This window comes from Acanthochromis polyacanthus, chromosome 6, assembly GCF_021347895.1.
Source record: "Acanthochromis polyacanthus isolate Apoly-LR-REF ecotype Palm Island chromosome 6, KAUST_Apoly_ChrSc, whole genome shotgun sequence".
Taxonomy (NCBI): Eukaryota; Metazoa; Chordata; class Actinopteri; family Pomacentridae; genus Acanthochromis; species Acanthochromis polyacanthus.
In genome coordinates, this window is record NC_067118.1 from 22,130,155 (window position 1) to 22,150,091 (window position 19,937).

General features: G+C 38.1%; 2 protein-coding genes across 2 annotated transcripts; one reads left to right on the forward strand and one right to left on the reverse strand.

Annotated features, from left to right (window-relative positions):
* Positions 1-7,248: 7,248 nt before the first annotated feature.
* On the reverse strand, positions 7,249-10,382 carry tmem81 (transmembrane protein 81). Its single transcript, XM_051949740.1, has 4 exons — positions 10,133-10,382; positions 9,893-10,038; positions 8,515-8,630; positions 7,249-7,460 (listed from the first exon to the last, which is right to left on the reverse strand). The coding sequence occupies exons 1-4, from the start codon at positions 10,346-10,348 to the stop codon at positions 7,249-7,251; spliced, it is 690 nt and encodes a 229-aa protein (XP_051805700.1). The 5' UTR covers positions 10,349-10,382.
* Positions 10,383-15,310: 4,928 nt separating this feature from the next.
* Positions 15,311-18,457, forward strand: LOC127534465 (ras-related protein Rab-7L1-like). The gene is made up of 5 exons (XM_051949695.1): positions 15,311-15,704; positions 16,154-16,225; positions 16,302-16,483; positions 16,847-16,968; positions 18,045-18,457. Exons 1-5 carry the CDS (start codon positions 15,587-15,589, stop codon positions 18,163-18,165), a joined length of 615 nt encoding a protein of 204 aa, XP_051805655.1. The 5' UTR covers positions 15,311-15,586; the 3' UTR covers positions 18,166-18,457.
* Positions 18,458-19,937: the final 1,480 nt, after the last annotated feature.

Consider the following 19,937-nt stretch of genomic DNA (forward strand, 5'->3'; position numbering starts at 1 on the left):
TGAAACACTTAAGTGCCGTCCTTTGTTTATCTTTCAAGTTGAATTTTAGCTTTAAATCTTTAAGGGCTGTGGCCAAAGCCGAGTCGAAAGATAACTGTTTATTGTGCGCCGGTTGTTTCTGTCAGAATCGTTACGCCCGCCTTCTGACTCTACACTTCATGGTGATTGGTCCGGCCAGTTTTAGGAGAATCCAGCCTCGAGCCTTATGGAGGGTAACTCGACCCACCCTGACAGAGAATTAAATTCGTTGCCGTGGGTTGTCTAGCGCGGCTCGGCTAGTTTTTGATGTCATTCCATTTAAAATTTTAAGTTACCTTTTCTACTTTTAAGAAACTACAAAATTTGTGTTAGTACTTCCTTAAGTTGGTCAAAAATAACCTGCATTCATTTACTATAGAATTTCATGGAAACCTGTGATTTTTATTAATTGTGACTGTCAGGAATATATTTACTGTGGACCACACACACACTATGTCACAAGTGTTACCGATCAGCAAGAATATTTACACAGCAAGACCTGATATTTGTAAGTATTAGCTATGTTTTTCTCCTCAGAAAACAATTTGATGTCATCAAATCGATATTTTTCAGCACACTTGCACATTCATGACTCTTGTGTGAAAGAGTTTGTGTCATTATGCATCATCAAATTAGCCTACTTTATAGTTAGCCAGCACTGGTTAGTTAATCAAGCTAGCTAACATTACTCTATGTACAGTGTGTGTGTGTGTGTGTGTGTGTGTGTGTGTGTGCAGTTATTTATATAGCTACGTGCTGACTGACAGGTTTGCATGTTATTCAAAGCATTTTATTCCTTTTCTGTTTCCTCATCTAGGGTGTCATGGCTGCTAGGTTTACAAGACAAATAGTCATTCAGATGCTGGATAATGTAGAGGCAGTTACAGGGTTGGACTCAGAATCTGAAATCTCCGATATCTCAGATGATGAGGACCCAAATTATCATCCAACTGGAGGTGTCAGTCTTCCACCCAGAAATCCATCTCTCATAACTGAACAAGATCAATCAGACACAGGAGATTCCTCTGATGAGTCCTCTTAAGAGGAGAGTGAAGTCCAAACCACGTCCAACAGAACGAGCCTTAAGGACTCCTACTGGAGCAAGTTACCTTCCACCCAGAGCAGAACACCATGACATAATATCCTAAGAAGTCGGTTGGGGTTTGCACCAAGGCTTATCACCACCGTCTCACAAAAACATGCATTATAGCTCTTTATCACTGATAATATCATACAAGAGGTGAAGCAGTACACACATGGAGGGATGGAGAGTAGCAGCCTCTGGTAGAAAACATTCTTGTGTGGACAAAAATATAATACAAACAATAATACTAAATATTATTCTTAACAAAAATGACAAAAATGGCATAAAAACACATTGATTTTTATACAGGTCTATTTTGAACCACTTATGGAAGAGTGGAGGGTCCAATCGTTAGTGCATCTAAGGGTTAACTGTGCTCAGGCTTGTTTGGCTCATGCTAAAAGAGCTGCAACAATAATGTTAGAAAGGTGAACTGAGTGTCTGGAACATTTTCATGCTTCCCTCAAGACCTTCAATGATCTTTTTAATTGTGTGAGCGGCACCTTTTCTTGTTTCCTGTACCTTAATGTGCTCTGCTATTACTGGTTCTTATCTTATGTCACATTTTTGGAGATTCTATATCTAACACATGGAAAGACTAACTGACTGTCCAGCTTCACGGCCAGTCAAGTGTTGCACTATTTTGGTGAAAGTCAGCGGAGGACAAAGGTAGAGATCAAAAATTATTTTGTGCAAAAATGTTCTTTCCAGAGGCTTGAATAAATGATAATTTAACCAGCTGTACAGGATGAAAGCTTTCTGCAGATTTCTCCCACTCTCTCATCTCAGGTTCATAACTTGGGAGCAGCTTAATGTCTCTAAATGAGATTCATATAATTAAAACCACCAGAACTTGGTCCTTCAAAACATGCTTGCGGCTTTGTTATGCAAAAGCAATGTAATACTTTTCAGTGACATGTTCAAACTGCAATCCCTGCACTTGATGTTAGCCTGTAATATCCATATTAATTTTTACTAGAGAGAAAATTAGATTTTTGCTTTTAATAGTGGGGACTAATAGCAGACAGACTGCACCTGCACACCATTTCCTCTTAATTTTCTTTCTAATGGCACTGCTTGAAAGCCATCATTTTGCATGTAAGTGGAACATCCATCCATCCATTCTCTATACACCGCTTTATCCTCATTAGGGTCGCGGGGGGTGCTGGAGTCTATCTCAGCTGACTCGGGCGAAGGCAGGGGACACCCTGGACAGGTCACCAGTCTGTCATGTCACTTTTAAGTTTATATAGAGATGCTGCAAAGCAAGCATATGTGGGAGAAAAAAAGTCGTTTTTTTAAAAAAAGACCTTGTACATTCTGTCATGGTTTATTCAGGAACTACAACTGCATTTTATTGAAGAACTGAGTGAAAGACAGCGCAAGCATGGAAATGTGAGTTAGTGATAAAAGTGAGGGAGAATCTGTGGGGAAGACTGAAGACCAAATCATATCAGTGACAGTGAATGATGGAGTGAGGACTGACTGTGAGCTACCGGGAAGAGATCTCAAATAACGATGAGAGGGATCAAAAGAGACGAGAACAGCGACTGAGCGAAAGCAATGAAAGGCAGGGAAGCTGTCTGTCACTGTGTGTCTGTGTTCAAATATAAAATGAAGAGGCAAAAAGAGCTGTTAGCTCAGAAATAGACACAAAGTTAAAAAAAAAACATCTAATTTCGGCTGCTTAACCAGGCCCACGTTTAACTGTCAGCACACTCAATCAACTCGTACAAAACCCACATGTACAAGGGATCTGATGGCTCATTCATGGGCTGTTCTCTCAAGCAAAGCTGCCATTAATGAGGTATTTGACATTGACAGTGATATGAGTGATGATTGGGTCAGGAGGCGTCACCTCTGTCAGATGAAGGTGTTGTTTGGCCTCTAAACAGCATCTGAAATGTGTCATGACACAGGCTTTGGAAGGAAATATGCCACTTCTGTCCGACCTCCAGACTTTTAATTTGAAAGGGCTGTGTGTAGTAGCTGACTGAACTCAACACGGATTACATGCTTCCTTAAAATTAATCTAGCAGGTATAGGCTTCCCACAATTCATGCAGCTTTCTCGAGCTAATAACCTACCAAAATGATTAGTACTATTGGAACTACTACTTTTGGGTGGAAAAAAACCCCTTTAAAACCATAGTAACAACATAAATAATTCATTAGAAGTTGCTATTTCTGTGGAATAAATCCTTAAAATTTTAGGTACTGCCCAGAAAGGTTATGGATTTGAAGATATAAGATAAGATGGGGGACTGCAGATGAAAATTAGCTTAAAGCTATTTCTGGTACAATGCATCAAATGGAAACATTTATGTTTAATATTGTACATGGTCCCTTCTTAAATAAACTCTATTAAAAAAATATATATATATATATATATATATATATTTACTCAAAATATTACTAGTTACTGAATGGAATAAACCTTTAAAATTACAAGTACTTAGAAAGTGGCATTTTGGGTGACATAAACTTTGATACTATATGTAAATGGACAGAAAGCCATAAATGAAAAGTCGTATACTTTAGCAATGATCCAGTTTGGTAGGCCATGCTGTTGTGACAAACAGAAGTCACATACATGCAGCCCTTTCTGTCAACTCTCCCCACAAAAGTTATTAATCCATTTCTCTTTTTTGATCCCTAAAAAATCCTAAAAGAAAAAAAAACGTCTGAAATTAAACTCTGAGCATGTCCTTTTCACACAGGTTGTGGATTGATGTCTCTTGATCTTTGGTAATGGTGATGAACTGAGGCAGAAGCAGCAAATAAACGTGAAAACTAATTTGAATGATGAAAATGAAGACCGCGAAATTGAATTTATTTTCCTCTAAGAAGGCTGTAAACAATAAAAGTGATCACCAAGATTCACCATAATGAATATCTTTTATATGAGCTCTTCATTACTTCATTACTATTCAGGATCTTCTTAAGAGGGGCTCGTTTTGGATATATCACCTGATTCACTCCCAACAATACCGTATGTGAATATCATGTGTCCTAATGATGCTACAGTGGAGCAGTAATTGAATTGTCTGAGCACTGAGCGCTGGGAAAGCAGTTACATCTGTCAGACTGATGTTGGAAATAAGCACATGGAGGGAAATGACGTTCTTCGGGGCTTAGAAGGGCAAGTTCCATGAGGAAATGAATTAATTACTGTAAGCATATCAGCATAATTGCATTTCTGTTATTTCCCCGGGGTCCCTTGTTTGCTTTGGCTCCTCCCAAAATAACGCAAATAAACAGAAGCAAAGGGATCAAACGGAAGCAAAGATACTCTGTTATCATTGCCTTTCTCACTCGCTGCCGAAGTCTGAAACCACATGGAAGATGTCAACAGCTGATATCACTGTGATTTGTGCTAAAATTGGCCTCGTTATTACATTTTTTCTTAAGAAAGTAAAATCAGCAGTGCTGCAAAGTGAAGTCAGATCCATATAAAGATCCAGCATCCAGAATTTAATGTAAGTAACAACAGAGAAGCATAATCTAGAAGAGTAGCCCAGTTCTTGGGCAGAACAGTCTTTACTTGGGAATGTGATCTTGGATAAATTAGTGTGGAAGTACTTTTTTCTTGTAACTAACTGAGGTGAAACTAATTTTAACACTTCCATCCACTGTTTAAGTTTTTTAAGTTAATCATAAACGCTGTAGTCATTTTTTTTTTTTTTTTTTAAATACTGCAAGGACCTTGTATGGCACCAGGATTAGCGAGAAAAATGACCAACAAATGACTTTGGATTTGATTATTTCCCGCCAGGAAACGTCTTGTTTCTTCAAGTGGCACATTTTTACAAAAATTATGTAAATTACATGTTATGTAAAAATGATGAGGACGAAATCAGTTCACAAAACAGTTTAATGAAAGTGCACTGTTTGTTGCTTGTTTTCATTTTTTTATTCATTGTGAACACAGTTGATACCCAACCTTATTTATCATTCTTACTATGACATCTAACGTTCCCTCAAAGGTCCCATATGATGAAAATCAATATTTACATCTGGAGGTGTTAAAATATGAAAACATTCACCTACATCCCCCCATATTAGTGATGTCACTGACTGACGCTGAGTTACAGTAGTGCAATCTGTATTTGGTGTATTGCTACAGGATCCTACATGCATTCGGTTGGTGATGCACAAAATGCAAAAATGTGTTTTTATGCTCGGTCCTGATTTGTTGTCAGATGTGTTTTACATTATTTTTAGTGCAGCTAATAGAGCACAGATTAGAAAACTGATGAGTTGATTGTTGTTTTCACAGAGAATATTCAATCAGTAACATTAATTTCACTTTGAATTGGACATAAACTAAAGTGATTTCCTCATAATCGTCATTTTGGGACAGTGTCAGACCAAAATGTGTTTCTTTAATATCATTTTAAGTCACTTAAGGTTAAAGTTACAAAACCTACTGGGTAGCCATCATGTACAGCAGCTGCATTGAATGGGCACTTAGATAAATATAGTAACTTAACAGCTTTGAAGTAGGCGACATGATGTCAAAATTGCTTCCCAGTACTCTCCTCAGTTTGTCATTTCTCCCTGTGTTCTTTGTGCTGGTTTGTGCATTTCGTTTTTTGAATCCTTTTCTTGGGCTATGGTTTTTACTTACATTTGTCTCCCATACTTATGGTAATGATCAATATTCACCTGCCCCTTGTGCTTTGGTTTTGAACTAGACTTATTTAATAATGCAACAAAATGCAAGTCCCTTTTGAGCCAAACTTTACCCGCAGCATTTCCACATCATAGAACAGATTTATTTATTCAGCTGGGACTTGTATTGGTGCAGACTGATGACATTGACCAGGAGCATCAGGTCAGAAAATGACTCTTTGTGCCGTTACACAGGCTATGGATGAACAGCATATCGTTGTTTCATTCAGATGACTTGTTGGTTTCCACACTTATCTATGTATGATGTAAGTTACATGATAGCATGCGGAGGGACGCAAATAGACTGTAGTGTCTGTGGGCCATCTGTGACTATTTTCCTTCATAATGTGTTCTAACTGATCTTTAGAACACTAGTAAACAGGTGGTAAGAATCTCAAATTTGCAAAGCCGTCATGTTTCATCCATCAGGTCCAACAGGTTTGTGCTGTGGTGTGAGCTGAAGCCATCTGAGATGCATCATGCTGTTTTTGTGAGGGTTCTTTTCTGTTTCTTCCTCTTAATCAGGTTGGTTCCACTGCGACAGCTGAGTCCCATCATGCAAGCTGGCTGTTACAGAGGAAATCATTTGCCAGTATGGTCCTAGTTTGGTGGTAACAGCCCATACCGTACTTCCAAAATCTTCCATGAAACAACACTGCCATCTACAGGAGCACAGTTGAACAACAGCTTAACGAATGGGTCCCTCACTGTTATCGCCGGCGTGTACAGTTATAGTGTTTGAGTTTGAAAAAGTGTTTAAAAAATTATTGCAAACTGTAGGTAAGTCCCTCATGATAGTGTGCAGACATGCAGAATCACAGAACATGAGAATGCTGCATTTAAAAAGTGCATGAGAACCTCTATGTGGTTCACAGTGTGACAATGAGACAACCCTGAGGCCTCACGCACTTAGTGGGAACACACCTTAAAGTCCATGAAAGTGGAGGTTATGCCTGTGCCAACACTCAAGACTTGTTTCAATGTCTGTATTTTGGAAGGAAAAACTCATAATTTACATATTTATTAGAGCTCAGATACATCACACACTTCCACAATAGCTTGACCTGCATGAGACTCCATCCCATCAGCCAGAATAATTTAATCCTCTGAACAACAAAAACAAAAAATGGGGTGTTCTAAAACTTTTAACCGGTAGTGTAGATGATATTTTTTCAGGTTGCTATCAGCACGTCTTCATTTAAAAAAAAAATACTTGCTTGTAGTATGAAATTACTACAAAAAGGTGTTTTAAATTGCAATTTTTTTAAAGATTGGTAGCATTAACATTTAAAGTGTTCCTTTTTGCACCATGTATTTAAGTAAGTGGTGGGAATAGGTCACTTGAATTATTTTATAGAATGTAATTAAGAGCTATCGGCCCCCTTTAATTTTATTCTTGGTTACACAGGAAACATTTTAATATTTGTTCATTCTTTTTAATGACTAATTATGCAGCAATGTTTTGTTATTCTCTCAAACAAAACATGGCACCAAAAGAACCATGAGAAGAAGAAGTGGGCTTTGGCGTGGCACAGTCTGGCTCTGCTGGTTTCCAGTCGACTCCCGCTGGGCCTGAGAGCTTTCATAGTCCAGGTTGAGAATCCCAGCAGGCAAAACTCGGATCCCCCAGTAAGCCCTCTTCACCCTGCGGAAGCTGGCATCCTGCACGTCGCAGCGATATGTACCTGAGGATGACATGTTTAGTTAGCATGCTGACAGTGTTGGAAGTGTATGTGTTTCTGTCTCTGTATGAATCTCCATCCATGGAGTTGTATGAGCATGCGTCTTCGACCTTTATATCACAAAAAATAAGTAAAACCACAGAAATAAACATCCCAAAACTTTAAATAGCATCCACATCAATTGTTTGTATTTTTAAAAATTGCAGTTTATTCTTTTATAAGGTGGGACAATAAAGATATTTTTTTAGGATTACTTTTTTTCTTTTTCTTTTTTTATTTACAGATGATTTTTTTATTTGAAAGAAATATTGTGTAGGAGGACTGAAAAATGTGAATAATTTTGAATAGATATTTTTACAGATTTTCCCTTTGTTGTAAGAAAAAACCAAGACAACACTGGTCACTTCAAAAACTTGTATTATTACAGACTAATTTGTTCTTTTACACCATGTGACCGTAAAATTTCACAGTTTTTCTGTACTCAAGTAAACTCAAAATGTCGTTAATTTACAGATATTTACCATTATTTTTTATTTATGTATTTATTTCTGGTTTGTTTGTTGTTGTTTTTTACAATTTTGAACGTTTTTTTTTTTTTTTAACAGATATTTTAACAATGCATTTAAAAGCCTGTTACCTTAAGGGTAGAATACTGTGATAGTACATTGAATTTGAACTTTTTTACCCTCACAAAATGTTCTGTAAGTTCAAACTGAGCATCATTATCCATTCTAAGAGATGTAAACAGACATGATTAGAAACATTTTTAGGTCATCATCATTATAATCAGCTACTTAGCTAGTAACCACAGTTATACAGAGGCCTTCAACTAAGGCCAAAGGCAGCATGAAAGAACTTAAAGGCTGTATGGTCTGATGATTTTTTTTTAATGTCCCCACAAACAGGGGAGCCTTTATTCATTATTACCACTTCAGCTTAAAGATTTTTCCAACCTCATTCTGCTCCAAACCTACTTACAGGCTCACCACTCGAGTTTAAACTTGCTCTCTGCCAGTGACGTGACAATATAAATGAGCTCGTGTACAAGTGTGTTTACCTGCATCTTCCTCTCTGACAGGGTCCAGGACCACTCGGTACAGCTGAGGAGCTTCCCAGTGAGCAAAGAGAGAGTCGTCAGAGCTGATAATTCCTCGGGCGTAGCGCCACGACACCCTGAGCCATAAAACAAGAGGTCATGATCACCTTTAGCCTCCATCAAAGAGCCTCTGCACTGCCTTGCTGAGTCATCAACAATAAAGTAAGGCGATACCGGACCACCATTCTTACTGATGGTTTTATTAGTGGAGCTCAACATGCTGGTAGCCAATTGCAGTATTGTTAGCTCAGCTGTGAATAACATTCACCCTAAATCAGCTGAGATAGGCTTCAGCCCCACCATGACCCCAATGAGGATTAAGTAGGGTATAGATAATGGATCGAGCTTTTAAACACATGTGCAGTGCTTGTAAAGACTTGTGATGTTTTCATTTTGTGTTGCAGGATTTTTTTTTTTACCTCTGGTTAGGTTTGGTTTTTGGGGGGGGATTTGGGTTAAGGTCAAAATGGAAAACCTATTCTTTTTAGCGGTTACAGAAATAAATATGAAGGTAATATTATTAAACAATATTTTTTTTAATTATTTCAGATTGTATTGGAAAACACTTCCTCCCTTTCCCTGCCCTTCCTTTTTCTAGACATTGGTTAAACCCATAAAAACTCATCTGTGTCCATTAAAGTTAAATATTTGGAAGTTTCTTTCAGTTAACATGATCCCTTCATGACTTAATCCTCTGGACTTTCTTGAAAATGTGTTTTCAAATTTTTTTTAAAATCTAAATTACATCATTTACCTGATTTTCAGCTCTTTGACAGTCCTTGGCCTACTCACTTGTGCAGTTCCATTGAAAAAAAAATTACCAAATATAAGCTTAAAATGGTGACATTTCATCAAAATCAATCTATTCTGTATGTTTCATTTTGAAATTTGCCCAAATACAAACACCTGACAAATCAAATTATGTAAAAATAATAATAATAATAACAATGATTTTGTACATCATGTTGCAGTTGTGAAGCAACAAGTGAGTCAGATGACAAGTCAGGGCTAAAATTTGGCTGAACTGCAAGCGTTTACATAGAGCAGACAAGTGTGCTGTGTTTGTTTTCATTGGAAGGCTGCTGGCTCAAAATCTAACTTCCATACCTTCAACATTATTTAAGAAAGTTCAGCTTAGATAATGTAGCACAGTTGCAGAGCATGATATGCTTTGGTTTTGGAGAGGAGAGCAGAGTCCACCACATCCAGCTCCAGGAGACAGGCTAAAGCACACTTGAACATATATCTAGTGTCTTCAAGTAAGACACTCGAACATACAGTGTCAGTATAATCGAAGCAACATGAATCATCCTGCAATCTTAATATCCTCAGGCTTCACCTCCAGGAGAACTTCCCGATTGCCTTCATCACTTCTCCCAGACAATCGATCTCCACTTTCTGTCCTGAAGTCACAGTCATCGTCCTGAGTCCACACTGCCATGAATCCAGACACCTCACCTTACGGACGCGACACACCTCCGACACCTTTGATTCCAACACATCCAAATTAAAATGCTAGCTATTATTGCTACTGTCAGCTACATTCCTTTTTACGTTTCTCATGTTTAAGGTGTCTTACTCGTGTTCCCTCTTTAGTTTCTTCGATTGCTGCCTTGCCATCTTCCATTAAGCACAAGGTTTGAGTTTTAACCCCCAGCCCGCAGGTGCTGCTACAGGGGCTGCTGTTAGTAATAACCTCCACTGGTACTTCATCCACCTCCTGCAGGGCAACTGAGCTCAGACGATGGAAGAGGAGGAGAACGTGGAGGTAAAACCCAACAGAGCCAAGGTGCATAGTGAAATGTGATGGTAAAACTGCAGAAAAGACAAAAAAAACCAAAACCATTCATTAAGATAAATGTCAGTAACTGTTAAATATTTTTAAAAGCCTGAATGAATTCATGCTTTTTTTCTTTTTTTTTTCTCATTTAGTGATTTAATTGCTGTCATTACAGTCAAGATGTTTGAGTGGTTTGGTTGATTTATATGCAGGTTTGCATCATGTGTTTGAATAACTTTAGCTGGTAATCCAACCATTTAAAATCTATATCAATAAAAGCTAAGTTGCTTTAAAAAAAACAAAAAAATCTGCCCAAAATTACAGTCCGTGAAAAGTTACATGGACAAAACAATGGTGGGTTAAATTCAATGTTTCACCATTAAAGCAGACATAAATGAATTTTTCTTTTCTGCCACTTTGGAGTAGTGAAACAAACTAAAATACAACATCTCTCATAACACTGTAAAGTTACAACAGATACTGTGTTACCATGAAGTCACAAATGACATCTGTCACATTACACACAACACATCTTTAATGTAAGTTAGGCCCTGCAAGACAGAGTAAAACGTAACAAAATATGGCAACAATTATGTGACCGAAAGTTGCAGCCCTCTGTGTGTAGGCCAAACTGCATGACATGCAGTGGATGTTTTGACAGCTACTTACCCTCTTTGCAAAGCAGAAATCAGACACAGACTGTAGAAATGCTGTGAATATAAATCCAAAATCCTGACTTTCTTTCTCAATTGTATTTTCTTTTGAACTGAATGATTTGTTGTGAAAATCAGAATTCCAGAAGGAAGAAACTAAATCCTAATATGGGCAGCTACAAGGCAGCTAATTTAAAAAATGCCATAAACTTATATCTGTCCATTATATTCTTTCCTTGTCAAAGTTAGGATAAATATATACAACATATAGTACACAAACTGGCAGTATGAAAGGAAGCTTTTTCAGCAGTTATTTGAAAAGGGGTTTCCATGGTGATGTTACTGCTCTTTGTCCTTGCCATTTATATCATGGAAATAGCTCTTATTCATGTTTTGATTTAGAAAATCAAAATGGAATTACCAAAGCAATATACTTCTTTTTTTCAATGAACTAGTTGCTCTAGAATGCATCAGTGATAAAAGAGAGTCAGTTTTAGCTAGTGGCGGATCTTCCGGGGGAGTAGAGTCCCTATATTATCAGAGTAGCGACATGACGGTCACGTGATCTATAGGCGCCATTTTGTTTCCAATTCATGAATGCCGGGTTTTCCTGTTAATGTTGTTTACACCGCAGAAAGTAATTCTAGGTCTTTTTTTCGCTTCTTAAACACCTGCAAAATGACGGGCTGTCATGTGTTGGTTACAGGGTTTGTCATTGCTGGTGTCTGGTGGGAGCTAGTTAGCTTGTACGGATGTAAGAAAACTTTTCAAAAAGGAAGAAATCACTAAAGCACAGACACATTTTTTTCTACCATTCCTGGTCGTTGCAGCCTCTGGTGGCCTTCTATACCCTCTAGCAATGTGTTTGCTTGCTTTTCTGTGGTAAAACAGGCAATTTTCTACATTATATCCATGACAGTGGCAGGAATCCAAACAGGATGAGCAGAATCTCCTATGAGTGTGCCATGACTGACAAAAGCTCAGGATAAGACGAATGGCTTCTCAGATGATGGTAAACCATTTGGGACAGGTTCAGTTCAAGGTGTTAATTCCAATGAACCTCCTTGACTGACAGTATGATTAATTCCGTGATATGAATACCTTATAAAACATCAGCAGCAGATCTTCATGGTGCTCATGTAAATCTTCAGGGAAGATATTCGTGACAGTTATGAGTCATGATTAGTAACTGAAATTGAACGTGAGTAAATTTCAGAGCATGTTCTTGGTAAAGCCTGCTGGTTCCTACCACGTGTAATTTTCTGGATACAGCAGATTGACATATAATAGATGTTTGGAAGGATCCTTAGAAGTCTCCAAGTTTTTCCAAGAGAATACATTGGAATAGAATAGAATACAATACAATACAATACAATCACTTTATTTATTTAACTCACTCTCGTTAATCTAATTAACCTACAAGTCAGCGAATGAAACCGTCTGTTGGGCATTTACATTCATTGCTAGCTGGGTTGAAGTGGTTCATCAAGAAGTAAAAAGGAAAACTGTAAAACTCTGAAAGGAAAAGATACCTGTCATCTTGTTTATTAATCTGTTCGATGACATAAAGTATGATATGAATCTAAATTGTAAGCATCTCTTGCCATGCTCATACAACCAGGTCTGTGAGTGTCCTGACAAAGTATTTGCCAAAATAAAACGGGAAGCAGAACTTCAATTTGATCAAAAACCAAGACAGGGTCTGGTGGTGCAATAAGTTAGATGGAGGAAAACCACTCAAGGGAGCGATGTTTGAATCCAAGTTTAAGCCAAAAATATATGTTGAATATTAGCTTGACTATGTTTGCACATCTAAAGATAGAGGAGAGTGAAGAGTTGGATTCTCTTTGTTTCTTATTCCTTCAGCTTTAAGGTGCACATATGCTGACATTTGAAGATTGGTGATTGCAATTTCTGTAAGAGAAGTGAAGGAAGCCATCTATGTCAAATTGTAGCAACCATCTCTAAAAAGTGATGAGGGTCTACACCACTTATAATGCAGTCCTGAGATGTCTCTCCTGGCAATTATACAACCCTTCACACCTTGAGGTATCAACGCCTTGGGTTGTTTCCAGACCATGAGTCATGTGATTTGGAAGTTACAATCAATACCTGGGACACCAGTGAAGTTTGAAATGAGAAAACCAGTCTAGTTACCTTCTATTGATGCTCTTAGGATTTAATAATTAGCAGTAAACAGAAAATACAGTTGCTGCTGAAAGGGCTGCCATTCGTTTTTTGAGGTGATATCCATCGTGCAAATCATCATCTGTGGATGAAGGTTCTTTGTTGAACCGCAACCAGCAGCAGCGGCTGTCAGCAGGGTAACTCCCAGCAGTACTTCAACATGGAAATGGTAGGAGATACTTTAGGACTCGTTCAATCATGCATAGTCATCAGAGGTCTCAAGCTGCAGTATGCCATCATTAACCACCGGTGTGTATGACTCATGTTGTGCTTAAACATGTTCACATAGCCCCATTAGGTATAATTCCCTGATGTTTTTCAAGAAATCGTTCAGCTGATAACTTTCTCACTTTGTTTTTCACAAAAATCTGCCATCCTATCTCTACAGAAAGGAACTTGATTTGGAGCTCAGTCTATTTTTTATCAGAATATTTTACCATTTCTGACTCCTCTCTTTGTCTGTCCAGGATCAGGCTCCATGTTGTCAGTCTGCCTCCCAGGAAACAGTGTCCATCGTCTCCATGGATGAATCCAGCAGTGCCGTCATCTCCATGCGACTGACCTACAGCTGTGACTGTGGACCTGGCAATCGAACACAGAGTAGTCTGAGGTTTGTTTCACAGACCTTAATATGAGACATGGACATTAAAAATGATCATTATATGCAGGACTTTCGTCTCATACAACAACGTACACTGCTTTTGTAGATTATGTCTGTACCTGAGAATCTTTCTCAGTACTGATGGTGGGAACCAAACCAAAGTCTCCTTTAGAACTCAGGTGTACAATCCTGCTGCTCTGTTGTACCAACACAGATTTGTTGAGTCAGCTGTTTAAAGTGGTGAAACTGATATGAAAATAATTAATCATTATTGTTGTCCATTTACAATCTACATTTCTCTGGCATCAAGTGCTGGAAATGATCTTTAAATAAATCTCATGAGTGCAGAATACTATTAATAGCTGCTTTCTGTTACTCCGTGTTCCCTCCAAAAAATGTGAGACGGTCCAGAGCCAAATCCTCTCACAAATCATTTGTCTTTTCTCTGATGTGTGAAAGGACGTTGTCCTTTCAAAGGCAATTTGATTTGATCTCAACAGTCAACCTAAAGTCAGTGAACTGAGCTTGTAAATGATGCATGTGGTTGCAGTTTCAGGGCTTTAAAGGTTCATGTATAAAGAGAAGCAAGAGAATTTTGTGTTCATCAGATAAACACCTTGAACCTGAAACCTTATAATCAGTTTCTTCTGGATATGAACAACTTCTGTGCTGTGTTTTTCATGAACTTCCACTGTCTGTGTTCTTTTTTCAGTGTAGGAATATAAAAGATTTCTAACTGAGTGATTGTATACACATTTATAATCTTAGTGATTTTTATACACATTTACAGCTGAAGAATTCTTGTTTTTTTCTTCTATACCTCATAATGTATGACAGTTCTCATTTGTGATGTTTTAGTTGTCTTTTTTTATTACTTTGTTTTGTATTCTTCCTTATTTTTACAAAGTCAATTCAACATTTGCTTTTGGAAGAATTCTCCAGAGGAATGGTTATAGTATCCTCTGAATTTTCATCTTCCTCCTCTCTCTGGCCCTCCTCCATCTCATCATCAGACAGCTCTAAATCAGAATCTCCTTCCACAATACTTAACAACTTCCTCTCTGCCACATTTGACCCTCTGCTCCCTGATGTATTAAAAATGGAGGTTAGTGAGTCCTGCATCAAAGTTGTGTTTTAACAGAAGCATGATATTTTAAAAAAAAAAAAAAAAAAAGATGACTTACCTCTGTCATTGGCATAAAATGTGGAAGCAGAAATTCCCACCATTTTGAAAAGACAGTGCATGTGCTGTGTTGGCCCCACATCCACCAATATTGCACTTGAAAATGAACCCATAATGAGCAAAAATGAGACAGGAGCAAAGAAAAAAAAAGCCCAGAAACTGCTTGGGATTCAGTAGACTAAATAATTCTTAACATAAAATTTTTTTCTTGTAATATAGAGTACTTCAAGTGAAATCTGGAGATGGCTGACAGCATACATAAAAAATGGGGAAACTGGTGTAACAGCGACCTCTTTCTGGGGCTAGATCATAAGTCTGAGTTTGCAGAGATTCAGTGACCATTTCCTGTTCCATGAAGGTGTGGTTTATGCCTCTGAAGTATTTATGATCTGTTGTAACTTCCCTACTGAAAGCAAAACTAGTCACTCAGTGCTTCACTACACACAAAGACAGCCCATTTTGCAGAGGTAAGGTACAGCGAAACAAAACTAACTGCATAATCTTTCTGGGCTTGAGGCAGGAAGTTTTATATTTATGGTTACATTAATTCAAGCTTTGAAGACTGAAAAGTATTTGGAATACAAAGAAAAGCTGGCTGTCTCTCACATACTACCTGAGGGAAGAAAACAATGACCGAACACCTGATGAAAATACTGATTGTTGGTGATGTCCATGTCGGGAAGACTGCTTTTATTCATCGCTATGTCGACGGGCAGTTCAACAGCATGTACAAGGCAACAGTTGGAGGTATGACAGCTTTAGTTTCTCAAGTTCTTTTAAAAAAAAAAGATGATAATGTGCTCTTTACCCCGCTTTAATCCAAATCAAACTATCTTAACAACTCAATAGTTGTTGGATCAATTATAATGATATTTTGTACAAACATTCATGGTCTCCAAAGGATGAATCCTAGAGAAATTGCTGTGCATGGCCATGTGTAAAACATGCAGATTCCATTTACTGATCTTATTGTATTCATCAAACAGTTGTGTCAGTAGTGCTACATGAACCCTCTAAGAGCTCGTCTCTTAGAGGAGGCCAACAAAAGTCTGTAATGGTGGGGGTTTTCTTATGTTTGGAAAATTCTGTACACAATTAAATTTGTCTTCACTGTTGCTTCATTTCTCTTATTTCTCATGTATTTCATGTTCACTTCTATTTCTGTATCTCTAATTGCATTTTATTTTCTGATTCAGTGGATTTTTCTGTGAAAGTGCTGGACTGGTCGGATAAAGAAAAAGTCAAATTGCACTTGTGGGATATCGCAGGTACAAAACATGTTTAGTGGTTGAATACATGAATGAATAGATGGATGGTGCAGTGAGGTTTGTTTTCTCCCTTCAGGCCAGGAGCGTTTCGGATCCATGACCAGGGTTTATTACAAAGGTGCACTGGGCTGTGTTGTGATGTTTGACGTCACCAATTCATCCAGCTTCCTCAAGTGTCTCCATTGGAAACGGGACGTGGATAAGAAGGTCATGCTGCCCAATGGAGGCCCTATCCCCTGTATCCTGCTGGCCAACAAGGTGATTCAGTTCATTTAGCTAATGAATGATACACAATGAAACCCCTCAGGCAGAGTATTTATAAATGAACAATGATCCACTTGTTTGGGTCATCGCCTGATGGACTCTGTAGGCTTTTATATGATTAGATTGCTGCTACATTATAAGCAGGAGTTTAGACTTACATGTCTGTAATAGTTTCTGTAAATATCTATCACTTTTCTGCAGGGGAAATATCAAACATACAACCTTCAGAGCAGAAGTGTAATCGTAAAACACACAACAATTCCTGGCTGAAAAGAAGAAAAATGAGTAAAAAGCAAGGTCTCACTTTACATCAACCTAAATGTTTTACTGCATCATCACATACCTGTCTCTCTGCAGTGTGATCTGTCCCAGCGAGCTGTGTCAGCAGAAAGCATCGACACATTCGGTAAGGACAACGGCTTCATAACTTGGATGGAGACTTCAGTCAAAGAGAACAAGAATGTTGGAGAAGCTATGAGGTAAGAGAAGAAAAAATCAAGAATGTGACGTAGTCTCTAATGATGAAATGTGTCTGAAGAATTTATTTTAAGGTGGGAGTATGCAAACAAGAATAAGATGGAAGGAATTGCAAAACTCAGAAGGTAGATAGAAACTGGTTGTATCACACTGGGTCATAAGATGAGAAGAGTAATATGTGGCGATTTCAGTTTTCATTTAATATTATCCAAGAACACGTCAGAATAAAATCTACTGATGTTAGATGCTACAAAATTTGAAATCTGACACAAAATATCTGGTGGAGATGGAAAGAGTCGCCTTAAAGTGCTAACTATCTCAATTTATATTCTGCTTTCTTGGTCTGTGTTTCCAAATTAACTTGCAATTATTCCAACAACAAAAGCACTTGCAGTACTTCACTAAGGCTGCTCAGCCGTTGTATGATTTCTGATGGATGAAATCTTTTAAAAAATTGTGGTCAGCAGTGGTGGATTTGTAGTAGGATCACAATCATGTCATCATCAGCAGGCAGCTGAAGTAGTGTTCACTTGTAGTCATCGTTACAGTGACACTATCACAATGATACAGAAATCTTTGACAAATCTGAGAATCCAGACTATAAGTCACATCACTGCCAAAATCGAATCACTTGGTCCTTCTGTCATTTCTGATCTTCCCTGAAAATTTCATCAAAATCTGTTTGTCTGTTTTTGAGAATGTTGCTTACAGACAAACCAACACTGATCTGAATTGAACAAAGGATAAAATTCGAAGACCATGGGACATTTATGGCCCTTGTCAATTCTTTTTCTCCAATTTGTGTACACCACAGTATGCAGGACATGTTGCTTCTTCTTTAAAATGATATTTTTCTTTCATGTGCTGCAAATGATAAATGCTCTGCATGGCATCTACATGAGTTCTTAGAGAAGATGAAAGGCTTTCTAATTCACTTGAGGCCTTGCATTTATTGTGTATTCTGCCTCTGCTTTGTACAATGAAGAAGTACAGTTTTAAGAGCACAGCTTGGGATGTTTATGAAAGTTGTCAGTGCATCCTACATACCACTGACGTTGCTAAATCTGTTGTGTTTCAGGAGGTTGGTGGAGAAGATTCTGTCAGTTCAGTCTGGTCTGGACCCACTGGAGCCCAGATCTGGAGACACTGTTAATCTTCAACAGAACTCGGAGCTCAACACAGAAAGGAAATGCTGCTGAAACTCTGCATGAAAAACCACAGCACAAAAATAAGCATTTTCAGCAGTTTTACGTCAAAGAAGAAAACAAGCGACACAAGTTTTCACAGTGCTGTGGCTGTTCTTTGCTGTGCTGTTATCATGTATATCATGGAAATTGCTGTTAATCATGTAGTGATTTAAAGTCAGAATTAAATCACCAAAGCAATATTTGCCGCACTGAATTGAACACCAACCCCTTGCATGTGCAAGACGTTGCAATTTACAACATGACCACCAGATGTCAGACAAACACAGTAGACACGGTGCTGAATTGTAAGTTTGTTTTATCCCTCAGCTTTGTCATTACAGTGTAGGTTTAGGACCAAAACAAACAGTCAGTGAGTCACATTTTATGTTAATTGTGGATCATCTTGCTGCAAAAACAGTCAACTGATACATGACCAGTGCCATCAGAAATCTAAAATGTCAACCGAGCCAAACCCAGCCAAACTCTCTTGTAATGCAGTTCAACATTCAGGGTTTAGAAATGTGTCCTGAACAACAAACAAGCAAACAAATTGAAATCATGAGCATTTTCACCTTTTTAACAATGGAATATATCAGAATCATAAAAAAGGTGAAACTGTAGGTTCTTTCAAGTTCAAAAATAGACAAACCAGCACCACCCAACCAGACTAGTAGAGAGTAAACTGAGCTGTGGCATCACTTCCTGTTGTGTAAATTGTTGTATAAATTCTATAAATAATGTAAATAAAATTCAGAGAGAGAAGAGGGAATATTTTAAACTTTATTTAAATGCTTTCAGAAAATTACAGAACAAAGGAATAATTACTATGTAGGCATTGTCTTTTGTATTGATTCTGCGATTTTAAATCAGTGTCCACGAGGGGGCAGGAGGAATCTGACTACAGTGGCACAGAGACGCTCCATGATACAGGAGCTGTTATCAGTCAATATACAGACAATAAAAACCTAGGTGTCTGTGATTTGAAGAGCTGCCTTGGAGATGACACATCACTAAATGTGCCAGAAGAAAATAAATGCACAAGTGGAAAAGTTAATGTGGAAGTGGTCTGGTCCCACACTCCACGGCTCAGCAAAACATACACAATCTGAGAGATCTATCATCCATTCAGTGTAAGGTCACTTTCTTTATTGTTTTTTTTTGTTTAGATTTTTTTGTTTGTTTGTTTGTTTAGCTGTAAATGAGACCCTTGTCTTTGCCACCGAGTACATGTGGACCATAGGGAATCCCAGACATGCCATGTACAGACACGTGCTAAAGGTTTTCAACTCCTCTGGTGGTCTTTGGACTTCCTCCAGTGATGAACATCTCATGCTTGTTTGGGTGTTCTGGCATTTCTGTAAAAACTTGGTCATCGATGTATTGTAAACCCCAGCTTACACATTGCTCCTGATCCATAACACACTATGTGTATTATCACTTTTCCCCGACTTGGGCTCAGGCTCCTCAACAGCTGTAGTATCCTCCTCTGAATTTTCATCTTGCTCAACTCTCTGGCCCTCCTCCAGCTCATCGTCAGATAGCTCTAAATCAGAATCTCTTTCCACAATTCTGGACAAATTCCTGTCTGCCACACTTAGCCCTCTGCTCCCTGATGTATTACAAATGGAGGTTAGTGAGTCCTGATATCCACTACAAAGGGCATTGAATAAAAGCTGGGTTTTAACAGAAACATGATATCTGGGAAAAAATGATGACTTACCTCTGTCATTGGCATAAAATGTGGAAGTAGAAATTCCCGCCATTTTGAAAAGACAGTGCATGTG